Source organism: Cynoglossus semilaevis, chromosome 19 (genome assembly GCF_000523025.1).
Source record: "Cynoglossus semilaevis isolate Cse_v1.0 chromosome 19, Cse_v1.0, whole genome shotgun sequence".
Taxonomy (NCBI): Eukaryota; Metazoa; Chordata; class Actinopteri; order Pleuronectiformes; family Cynoglossidae; genus Cynoglossus; species Cynoglossus semilaevis.
In genome coordinates this window covers 11,986,705-11,999,011 of record NC_024325.1, presented here as the reverse complement: position 1 = coordinate 11,999,011, position 12,307 = coordinate 11,986,705, and the positions used below count along the sequence as shown (strand labels likewise).

At 37.1% G+C, this 12,307-nt stretch overlaps 1 protein-coding gene across 2 annotated transcripts; it reads left to right on the top strand.

Annotated features, from left to right (window-relative positions):
- Positions 1-1,035: 1,035 nt before the first annotated feature.
- Positions 1,036-10,555, top strand: mpzl1l (myelin protein zero-like 1 like). Of its 2 annotated transcripts, none has more exons than XM_008333017.3 (6): positions 1,036-1,199; positions 3,202-3,383; positions 5,460-5,682; positions 7,090-7,207; positions 9,073-9,178; positions 9,950-10,555. In XM_008333017.3, exons 1-6 carry the CDS (start codon positions 1,058-1,060, stop codon positions 10,043-10,045), a joined length of 867 nt encoding a protein of 288 aa, XP_008331239.1. In that variant the 5' UTR covers positions 1,036-1,057; the 3' UTR covers positions 10,046-10,555. The 2 variants fall into 2 exon arrangements, with proteins under 2 accessions (XP_008331239.1, XP_008331240.1); XM_008333018.3 differs by having other exon boundaries at positions 1,038-1,199; positions 5,460-5,670.
- Positions 10,556-12,307: the final 1,752 nt, after the last annotated feature.

Here is a 12,307-nt window from a genome sequence, read left to right as displayed (position 1 = left end):
AAGACCCAAGAATTAGCCTAGCTTGAATTATGAATTATTAGTGACCTAAATGTGACCTCTGTTTTTAACCCATCACCAAAGTGAACAGTGGGCAGTGTGTGCCCATAAGCAGTGTGTGTGGACAGTGCCATGCTCAGAGCCCCTCAGTGGTAACTTCACTGTTGCATTTAATTTGTAAAACAATAGATTTTCATATCTTTTAATGGCTGTGATCCTAATCTTCACCACTAGATGCCAATTAATTAATAAAACATTTCAAGGGCTTCAAATTCTTATCTCTACCATGTTGATGGAAAATGGTTAATGTGCTGTGGGGTAAAAATGAGAAAAGACTCAATCATCCCACTCCTCTTTATGACCTTGTGACTGAGCAGCAGAGTTCTCTGACTAAACCTGCTGATGCACCCGCACAGAACCGATTTGGAATCATCTCTCTCCTCCCCACACACTCAGATATTTACACCCACTTCATGCAGTGAAAGAACAGTTTTGTGTGTGAGCGAGGAGAACTGTGCTTCTGTGTTTTGTCCTTTCTTTACTTTCTGAACTTTAGTTTACTCTCCTGTGTGTCTTCTAGTGATTTATGTTAAATTCACTCACAGTTTGTCCTGAGGTTGTACAATATTTGTTGTCATTGTGACATCATAGTCAGAACACCTAGTGTTAATGGGCTGATTTGTTGTTTTAAACCTTAAGAACTAATTGTTAAAGATCCTAGTATCCAATTAAATTGCACTGACAGGTTTAGGCACTGATAGCCTTTTGCTCATGGTATGGGCTATTTATGTTTTATTCCTTTTTATTTATTTGCTTCTTTTTGAAAATATTTATTTTGCAGATTTATGCTACCTATTAATTTAGTTAATTTTAGTCAATTTTATGTACATTTTAATTTACATAAATATTATTTATATAATATAATTTATATGTATTTTGACATGATCTCATTTTTACTTTTTATCCATCATAAGTATTTTATTTTTCGTCATAGTGTCTTTGGACCAGCAGGTGGCTGCAGTTGCCGCCGGAACTGTTACGCTGCCACTGAAATGTTTCCATGAAGAAGAAAGGGCTCGGACGACAGAGGAAAAAATCAGAGGAAACTTATCCTGTTTACAACAACAAAATGGAACTAAAACGGCCAAACCTCGTCTGTAAACGGCTTTTATTCACTGGATTAACGCTCTGTGTTGTATTAGGTGAGTATTTGATTCCATATTGGAGTTCTTATTCTCCGGGAAACCTTCAATATAGGATCTCTAATTTAGGCTTAGCTCGCTAGCGATGTCCAGCATCTCCTTTACGGGAGACACCTAACAACATCCGCAACATCTGTCCATTATTGTTGATATATATCAACATTTTGTTGCTAGTATTGCTACGAGTGCGGAATATATACCCATTCGATCGCAAAGGGTGCATATTATCATTTAATTTCACACTAATAGGGACCTTTTATATAGACGCGATTAAAGTAAATACAATCCGAATAAGATTCGGTAGACAGTAGCCGCCCTTGTTAGCACCTAACCTGGTGTTCGGCTTTATTACTCGGCTTCAGTGTGGATCACTGGGCATTTTAAAATGATAGACGATTTCTGGAATACTACTAAAAAAAGTCGAAAATATTTTAAATTTCGCAGTTATGTAAATAAGTTTAGGCGATGTGCAATTGGTTGTTTAAGTTGTATGGCTTCGGTAGTGGGTGATTTCATGGCTGCATCATGAAACAATGCGTGTGTTTGAAGAAAGCCGTATTAAAGACCCTCTGTTGAAAATGTAAAAGGCACGTTTAATTGAGTCATATTAGGCAGCCTCTCTGGATGATACACAAATAAATGTTAATTCGCTGGAATTTATTAAAGGGAAAGTGTTTTTCTTAGACCGTGTTCGTCAGAGAAACAATACTAGCTCACATGTTATTGGTAGCTCAAAGAACATTTTATCACGATCCTGACCGTTCGACGGCTGTATCTCATTAAGACACGGTGGCTTGTAAACAGTGCCAACGCATCAGCTCTGTGGGCAGCTAGACTTCCGACCACGATTAGCATAGCTTCCAAAGCCAAACGATAACATGTCCTTTACTTGCTTGTCATTTACCTATACATGATATATACGTTGTCTTCCATTATAGCCAAATAGCTAAAATTCGATATACAATCCAGTTTTGGTTTTTAAGATTACTACATTTAGTTTTTTATACCAGGCACTGAATGATGCTTTTCCTAGGGTGAAATCCAAAACGAAAAATGCTGCCTAGTATAGCCTAATATTTGCTTACTCATGTCCTGTTGTTTGCAGAAGTGCCTGAACTGAACCATGTGTTTGCTGCACTCAGTCTGACACAAATGTCACACTTCCTTCTTTTGCCCAACTGTAAAATCTGTTTATGACTGCATGCTGTCACACCATTTTCCTGTAAATCTGAATCACTTCAGATTTAGCACACAGACAGTGCAGAGCAACTTAAACAGAGCTCGGAGAATCAGATTGTTTTGGCTTGTACAGGTGCTGAAAATCTGTAGAATTATTTGGTGTTCCACTTAGATTTTACCTGTGACTTCGTTGGTATTTGTGATCTAACTTGGTTTGTTTCAGTTAAGTTAAGTTAAATTTAAAAATGGTGCATGCATCTGCCCTGACTCCTAGATTTTTGTATGATGACATCTCATCATAAAAAAAATTTCAATTTTCTTGACAATTGGGAACATTTTGAAACTGTTGAATATTTTCGTTCTTCTTTATGATTATTGTCTTCTTTTTCTAAACAAAGCTCTTTGGTTGTTGTGATGTCTTAACTTGTAAAGGCTTAGAATGCAGTTTTTCAGATGTGAAAGATAAGCCTCATTTTAAACTTCTGATTTGTCTTTGTTCTTGTTGAGAAGAATTCCTCAGACAAATAGCCAGGAATTTGTTGGATTCAGTTACAAATGTGAGTTGGATTACAAACTATTTTGCGTATAAGAACAAAAGCCATGTTCTGGTTTCACTTTAGCTCTAAAGCTGTTGTTAACTGTTGAGCACTTCATTGCTCTCTGATGACCCCTTCGACACTAATCAGCTTCCCAAACCGGGTCATATTTCAGGATCCTAATGGAAAACTCATGTCTCACTCGTGTTTTAAATAAAAGTCACATTATGGCGGATATACTAAACGTTTTGACTCCTTTTAACTCTTCCCTCTTCTTTTCCATCCAGTCTCCAGACCTTCATCTGCCATCGATATATATGCCGACCCTGAAGTGACCCTGCAGAACGGCACCACTGGCGTCCTCCGGTGCAGCTTCACGTCCAACGTACCCGTCAACAGTACCACGACTGTGACCTGGAGCTTCCAGTCCAGTCAGCCCGAAAGCCGGTTCTACAAAGCCCCCTATGTTGTAAGTTCTCACTAGTGTCATCCGCCCTGGGGAAGAGCTCCCACAGTGACAGGATGTTTTCCTGGCATTGTTTTAAATCAGCACTAACATGTGATGAAAAGTCTCAGCTGTTCTTCTGAACATGTGATGAAAAGTCTCAGCTGTTCAGCTGTTCTTCTCATAGCCTTATCTGAGGGATTTCTTTATTTATTTCTCATTTCTCAATGCATCTTCTGAGGGATTTCTTTATTTATTTCTCAATGCATCATTTTCTACTTGTACATTATCTACTGGTAATTTGAACTACTGGGGAATGTGTTTCTAAATGTCAAAATGATGTGGAAGTCGGGTATTATCTGTATTACAGGGGCCTTAGAAGTTACTATTGTTATTTCTGACCCTGTCGTGCAAACCCACGTGTTTGTTTTTATGCAAACGTCATCTTCCTCCTTTTGTTCTCTTTGTTCTGTTTATTTGTAGTTTTGACCTGTTTGCTTTCTTCCACTTTTTTCATGTCCCTCATCTCGCTTGAATTTAATTTCACCTGACATTGTGTTTGCATTTTTCCGTTTGCTTTATAATCCTTTGACAGCACACTGCTTAGATTTTAATGAGTATTTTCTTACAGTGCTAATCTTCCGCTTACCACCCGATGCAAACAGATGGATTTGTTTCTGTTGAAATTAATTATGAAACAAGTGTGGCAAGTGTGAGCGTTAATGTTAATAACAGCGTTAGCCTAAAGATCCTGCGTCGAATAAAGAACAGCCCGCTGCTGTGTAAGGCTGGCTCAACTGGCACAGTGACTGCATCTGTTTGCCTAGAGCTTCAGATCTAAATTTAGATCACCAGGACTGGCTCAGGCCTCACCTGTCTGCTGTGTGAACATAATGACATGACATGGCCGCAAGGTTTTTAATTTGGAGATTGGATCCATCCAGTTAATTAATACGTGGAGCATGTGCTCAAAAAACTGGTTTAGTTTGAGCAGCGTTTACGTAGTCTAAAATGATCACCAAATCAAAAGACAAAATTTTGACCCCAGCAAATGAATAATTTAAGCAGAAACAAAGGTTAAGGAGAGAAAACAAAAACTATATGAGGCTCAGTGTAATGTCACTCAAGTGTATGCACCTCTGTATAAACTTGCCTTCCACCTTTTCAACACAAAAAGGAGGCTTTATTAGGAAATAGATGGCATTTAAATATTGGAAACGGTTCAAGAGTCAGTTCAGGCACAGTTTGTTGGAGGTGTGTGAACATCACACTTTCACTCTCACTATTCTTCTGCTTAATGTTAAAGTGATAATGACTGTGTCCTTTACTGGCTTGAGTGATCATCAGACTGTGGGAACCAGATGATTAAAATTGAATCATTTCCTTTTTTTGCTCTGGGTGTGAACAACAGACACAGCTTAAACTAACAAAGACACAGTTTTTTAAGGGGTTCTGGGGGTAAAAAAAAAAAGTTCTCTCCTTTTCTCCATGTTTGGATGAACCTAAACCACAGTGTTGGGCGTTTTTATTTTTATCCACAGCATCAGTAGGTGGTTGAACTGTGTTGAGCTGACAGTAGTACAGTATGAAATAAAGAAACTACTGATGTAATGTTCTGTTTGGTTGTTTTGATATTACATTTTGCTGCAGTTTTGTGTTTTGGGATCTTTTCTTGTGTTGGACCAAAAAACAGCCAGTACAAGAGATTGTTTGTTTAATAAGGTTTCATGACGAGGCTGGGCCCAGAGAAGATGCACAGGTTTTTGTTTCTTCCTCAAATCATAATATGTACGTTAAGCCCAAAGGTGTTTGGAATTGTTTAGCAACTATGTCAACCATGTTGCCTACCCTGCAACAGGATTACTGACAGGATTGATGTTTGGCTTGTTGCGCACACAGAGCTGCAGACCTGTCACTGCAGGACATATTGTATGTAATCATATAATATAGTTTGTTGACCCAGGTTCTTTAACGTTTGGAACCCAAAATACCAACAAACAGTACTAGAGACTATTTTTAAGGTACTTCATCTTTTATTGGTTGGTTGTCTGTTACTTCTAAATTTACAAGCCTTTTTTTATACCTTTTATTTTGTTCCAGATTTTCTACTTCTCACAATGGAGAGGATATCCAGGACAAGACGAGTTTAATGACAGGGTGCAGTTTATCGGAGACATCAGCAAAAGGGACGTCTCCATACAGCTGAGTCCGGTTCAGTTCACTGACAACGGTACCTTCTTCTGTGACGTGAAGAACCCACCTGATGTGACTGGAACCCCAGCCAGAACAGAGCTCCGGGTTGTTCTACAAGGTGAAGATAGAAGTGGGTTTGAAATCTTGTGTTGTATTAGTCACTTTTGATGTCTTAACTAAATCATAAAAAAGCTAAATTTTAAACATTTTAAATTAAAAACTTTCAGCACCAAGTAAGCAAACAAAAAAGAAAATTAACTGATGTTTTGTAAGTTTTGTAATAAGAACTGTGGATAAAGAACCATTGCTAATAAAAAGGTAGCCCAGCTTTGTGACATAACAGTAAGATGGTGTTTCCACCTCACTTCTAATACAAACGTTACGGTGCTAAAACCTGTTATTGACAGTAATCACACAAACTATTAAACTTTTAAAGCAAAAAAAAAAGAGATAAGTAAAAGTTGGCAACAGAAAGATAATTGTTTGAGTTATTTATTGTTAGAAAAGACAAAGGTACAAGTTAGCCAAACATGATTAATTAATTTAAAATTTCTGGTAAATATCAGTTTGAGTTGGACACACGCCTCAGTCTCCTCGGGTTGTTAAGAGTTAAGTCACACCACAGAGTCAGCTGACGACGAGTCAAACACGTCTTTGCTCCCACAGCTGGCAGTGTAACAACAACGCTGAAACTGTGAGGTCAGGTTTTTTTTTTCTGTTCCAGCTCCTTACAAGACAAACATTCCAGCTGCCACTGCCGATGATCTCAACCGTATCTCACAAACTTACAGCGACGTGTGACGACTTGTTATCTTTAATCACAGCTTCATGCACAAGCTGGAACTTTGTTCTTTATGATTCCTCAAATGTTTGTCAGAATCACCAACTTAGATACATGCAGTTTGTTTATCCAAAAAAAAAGATTTTTCTTACTGCTCACAGCAGATTTCTTCTGTGGTTTTTCCAAACACACAGAGGTTTTGTTTAGATAAGGATGTCCAACGTCACTGACACTCCCTGCTCTAGGTTATCATTTAAAGGGAGGATGGTTCATACTTTACCTTCAACTCCAGGTTGAAGTTATTCCAGTAACTCCCTAGCAATCTGTGAGCTTCTATAACTTAAATCTTCAGTTCATTTCTTAATGACTAAGCAGAGGCATTTCCAGTAAAAAGGATTGAAAAAACATATGGTTTGTGTTCGAAGAGCAATATCTAAAACTTACCGAGTAACAAACTGACAATTCCTCATTCATGGACTGTTCAATGGTGACTAAACTTACACTTAAATGTGGATAAGAAGAAGTTATATATATATATATAATACTATACTATATTTATATATAATACATAATACGTTTAAACCCAGCTTAATGTTGATCACAGTGGCTAAAGAAATTTTTAAAGTCACAAGACAAAGCAAAATAATATGGAGCAGTTTGAACCCCACCTGCTGCTTTTCCTGCCTGTTGTTAATATGTTTGTTCATCGTCTGAAACCATTGGTGTTCATTGTTGTTCGTTGTTTGTTTTGTGTAGAAACTTTTCCCACTGTTATCGTGGGAGCAGCGTGTGGCGCTGGAGTTCTGCTCCTGCTCATCGCCATTGCTGCCTGTGTGATTCTGAAGGCGATGCACAACCGCCACGACTACGAAGGGTGAGTGTCGTCCAAACTTCCAACCCTCTGCTGTTGTATACATTAGGAAAAAATATCAGAAAGAGAGAAATTACTGATCAGTTTCTTCTTACTATTTTTTTGTTAATCATCAACTTGTTTGTGTAGTTTCCCCTTTTTTTAAGAGACATATTTTTCTACAGTTTTTGTAAATTTCATGTACCTAGAAGTGAATTAGCTGGAAATTCCACCAACACAGAAGTAAAACCACTAAAGCTGAGCTGTTAGAGCTGATAAGTGATGCATGATTTAGAGTAACCTGATATGGTGTCGTTCCTGCAAGTGTCCAGTAGAGGCTGCTGTTTTAGGATTCAGTGTTTAGAGAGTGATTGAGATACAAAAATGATTTTTCCTTAGTTAAAGTTAAAATGGCTGGTAAGTTCTGTGAGTTAAATTTTTAAATATATATAAAAAAATGTTTTATTTTTCCATGTTGAAATAACCATCTCACTGTAACACTGTAACTAATTCTTATTGCATGGGAGCTGGGTTCACTCTCTTTCCTCATCTGTAGACAATTGGCCAAGTAGGTGACTCTAATGATTTCACTAATTATTAACATGGTAACAATGACACAGTCAGATTGACTACTTCTTCAACAATCCCACTTTTAATACCTTAATGTGAGCGAAGCTGTGGAGGAGATGCCACTGATGTTCTGAGCCTGTCGGCTGAGGGCACAGCCATCTCTGGTTTGGATGGTGGTGCTGGTGCCGGTCATGTTTCCTCCTCCGTCAGTGTGTTTTAACACTACTAATGTCTCAGCTTTGTGTCCAAGCAGCATGTCGTCCTCCATCTTTTCATGCCCTAACAACCACTGCTAACACCTGCCTTCTTCATCTGTTTGCATCCAGCTAAAACTCCTCCCTTATCCGCCATCTTTGTTTTTGGTCGAACTTGTTCACACATTCAGTTCACAGAAATGTGCTGATTGAAAAGTTCTGTTGACCAAAGTGACATGTTACAAATATTATGGATTGTTTTGAACGTTTCTTTATCATCACTCACTACTGCTCAGTGGTCTCCAAACTTTAGCCTATGATTCAGTTAAGAGAAAAATATTTTTAAAAAACAGGTGATACAGGATATAAAGAGCCACTGTGATGTCATCGACTACCGATCATCAGGAGCTAGTTTGTTGGCAGATATGACTCAGATTAGATAAAGGATAAAGACTGTCGATCCATAGACCTAGTTCACAATGAATGTCTTTTTATTAAAGAAATGTTACTTACATTGTCTTTACTATAAGTAGATCTTTTTTGAGCTCTTTTAAATGTACATTAAATAAGCAATATTTTCAAGTTTTTATTTAGACCAGGGTTGATTAATTTGTTTATCCAACTGTCAGTTGTGATCAACAGTGATCAAAAACGAAGGCCGATATTAAGTTGCACTCACTTGTATCACAATATCTTTGGTGGAAAAAAAGGCGATGCATTTTACTATATTTCCTATAGACCGTAATATTCAGGTTAGACAAGACAAGTACATCCAAAGTTATGAGTCAACAGCTGTAAGACATTAGTCAAACATCACCATAAAACACGTCTGGAACTGTCTCTGCATCTAGTGATGCACTGACAAGCTGCTCATTTTTTGTGTGCATATTTAATGAATCAGAACAAATCAAGCACTAAAAACTGCAGCAGCACAAGTTTTCTTGTTTAATTCCTTAATCCCATCAGTGCACCTCTACTCTCACTGCCTCTGTTTCATGTGTGCATTTCTCATTATTTCTCATTTTTGTCTTGTTGTCCCACCCACCTCTGACATTACTTGTGTTGACCGTGCACCAATGATCTCTCCACATCGTGGCAAAATCGAAAAAAAAAATATGAATCTAGATGTGAGACCTTGGAAAGCATGAGCTCTCAGGCTCCGCAGCCACGAAAGAAGGTGGAGTCAAATCTGGAGGGAACCAAGGGTACCGTTCCTTCAGGTCCACTACAGGTACGAGCTGAGGGGACAGAGAACTCTGCAGACTGGAGAGATTTGACTCAGAAATGCTGGGCCCACGTCACACTTGTTTCAGACCTAATGGGTTTTAATGTTAACACTAAAAATGCAATCCACTAATGGAGTAGGACAAACGTGAGTTTTTTTTTTGTAAAAAGACGCCCCCTACTGCACAAAACCGTAATAAAATAAAACTAAAAACTAGCTCTAACACATGTAGATGGTAGTTTAAAGTAAGACTTGATAAAGGTTAGCCAGGTTATATAAAAAAAAAAACCTGACAAAGAAACAGGTTGTGACCTACAAAAAATAAATTTTTGATTTAAAAAAATGCTAGATGTGTTTTGACTTAAATGGAGGATATGTAGAGGAAAATGATAAATAAAAAAACGACTTTTCCTCGTGCAGTTACAATAATAGTAGGAAGTCGGGCCGAAAATGTATTTATTATATTTGGTTCAATATGAGTTTGACAAAAGGTGTATTAATTAATATTAATAATAATGTCTTCATATTAATGATGCATAACACTTTTTAATATTCTAAAAGTGTATTAATTTAAAAATATCAGTGACATAAAACCCACTTAACAATGTTCCTTCTAATGACCTGACCTAATGACCCAGGAAAAAACAGAGCCAGATTTACGAATACAAGATGCAGTTTAAACAGCTTTAACTAAATCAGATTCACATATTGTCACTCTCTGACTTGATTTTTTTTCCCCTTGTCCTTTTGTCCTCTTCTTTTCCCCCTGTCTCCTAGGGCCCGGTGATATACGCCCAGTTGGATCACTCCGGCAGCAAAAACTCCTTCCACAAGATGGAGCCAGTGGTCTATGCTGACATACGTAAAAACTGAACAGGGGCTGGGGTACTAGATTTACAAAACAAAAAACAAAAAGACAAACAAAAACATTTAAAAAAAACAAAACAAATAAAAACAAAAAAAGAGGTAAAACACTCGCCACCAGTAAAGTATCAGACCTCTACCAGCTGCTCCGGGGGGGTGGGGGTGGGAGGTGGGGTTATTTCAAACATGAACGTCATTGGTGCAGATTATATTTTATTATTTTCATCCTCCTAAGTCACGATACTGTCAACACAACCTTTCCATGCGCTTTATTGTACAAAGAAGAAGAAAAAAAAACATCAAAATACTGCAGCCGCACCAGACTCATCATAAAAGAGAATACACTTTAGTCAACTGTATTTATCATTCCGGTTATGAAAAAACGCATCAAAACATCACTTTACTGTAACTGTCAATCATTCCATATGTAAATAAACAACAACAAATAGTAATCATAGTGTAGCTTTGTGCTTAAAAATAATCTGCTGTTGCACCAGCTGAAATCGGATCAGAGCAGAATAAAAGAAAAATGTAACTGACTGCAGTTTCCCTAAAATGTTTAGCGATGCAAACTCATGGAGAGTTAATGTGCATGTGTGCGTCGACATTTTGCGAACATCTCAGAACGGCGCAAAGAAACTCTAAACTACGTGACACACCAATAGAAATAACACGAAACCATGGGTTACTGACAAACAAAATTCTTAATTTGAGTGTAGTTTCTTTCACGGTCTAAAAGTAGTTAAATGCATGTCGGTGCTATCAGTGTTTGCCGGTGTTGTTTATAACAAATGCTTTTATATAGAAAGAAAGGAAACTCGTGTTCATGTTTAATCATTTTTTGCTGAAGGAAATGAACATTAATCCCCAACGGGTTTTTTTTTAAATTACTTCTTAGTTTGTTTTTTTAAGTGTCTAATACAGAAACGTATTGTTCTCACTTGGAAATGAAAAACGTGTTTTTGAATAGGAGAATAATTCACACAAAGCTGCAGGTCAGGCTTTTCTGAGGTTTTCACTTTGATTTGTTAAAAATGTAAATTTTATTCTAGAAAATTCTAGTAATTTGCTCATTTTTGTCATTTTAGGAAAAATAATGATTGCAGGAACTTAAATTGTGTTTATTACTTCCTGTTTATTTTATTTTTTTAAATCTGAATTTTCTCCGACTTCTTTTTTTTTTTACCTTTGCTTTTGCTTAACAAAATTTGACCAAAAAAGGATCATTGGATGATTGGACTTCTTAATGCCATGGAGCCATTGATTTTCTGAGCTTTTGGTTTATTAGATCCACAGAGTAAAACCTTTTTCCAGAGAAGTCATGTAAAAATGAACATGTAAAGCAGGATTTTCTTCCGTTTTCTCTGAGCTGGTGCAACAGCTGAGTGACTTATTTTCAATTTATTTTGATTTACAAAAGCCTAATATCAAAGTTAGATTTTTGCATGCGGTTGTCTTTAATACAAAAAAGCCTAGTAGTTTAATCTGGTACTGATCCACGTACAGCTTAAGACGCAAAGCTTCATGGTACCGTAAAAAAAATCACTTCAGTTGAACATGGTGAACAATATATAAGTATTGAAGATCTAAAGATATTTTTAATACGAAAATACCTTTGTTATTTACATCTTGGCTTGATTGAGAAACAAAATATATCTTTTCAACCAAAAAATTGCAATTATGTTCAACTGAGGTGGGTTTTCAGTAGCTGTTAATTGCCAGACTAAAAAGAAATCCATTGTTTGCATGTAGTTTACAGATAAGACAGCAATAACACACACAGCAATAGCCACAAGTTTTGTTTTTTTTTCCTTTCCACTGTTTGTCTTAATCTCCTGATTTACTCAATGGGCCAAATATCTAAACAAATGTTTCCCCCACCATGTGCTTTTAAACTTTAAATGCATTCCAAATTATGTTTTTATTTTGTCTTGACGCATTTAAAAGCCAAATTTTAGTTGTTTTTTTTTGAGGGGGGGGGGTTAGTTTATTTTTTGTTTTGTACTGATGTTTGTGTCTACAAACAAGTCTTAAAGCCTCCAGCTTCAGCGATCTAACTGACCAGTATTTGTACAGTATATGTTCTCCACTGGTGTCAGGTCTGTTGCTGTTCCCTCTAAACCCATTCCAGTGTGGTGTGGGACGAAGAGAACAGAAAGTCGACATGTTTCATGTTTTCTACTCCCCCTTTTTTTTATTTTTTTTATTACGTCTTTAACTGTTTTCCTCAAATTTGTCAGTGGACACTCACATCACATGCGGCGCCTGCAG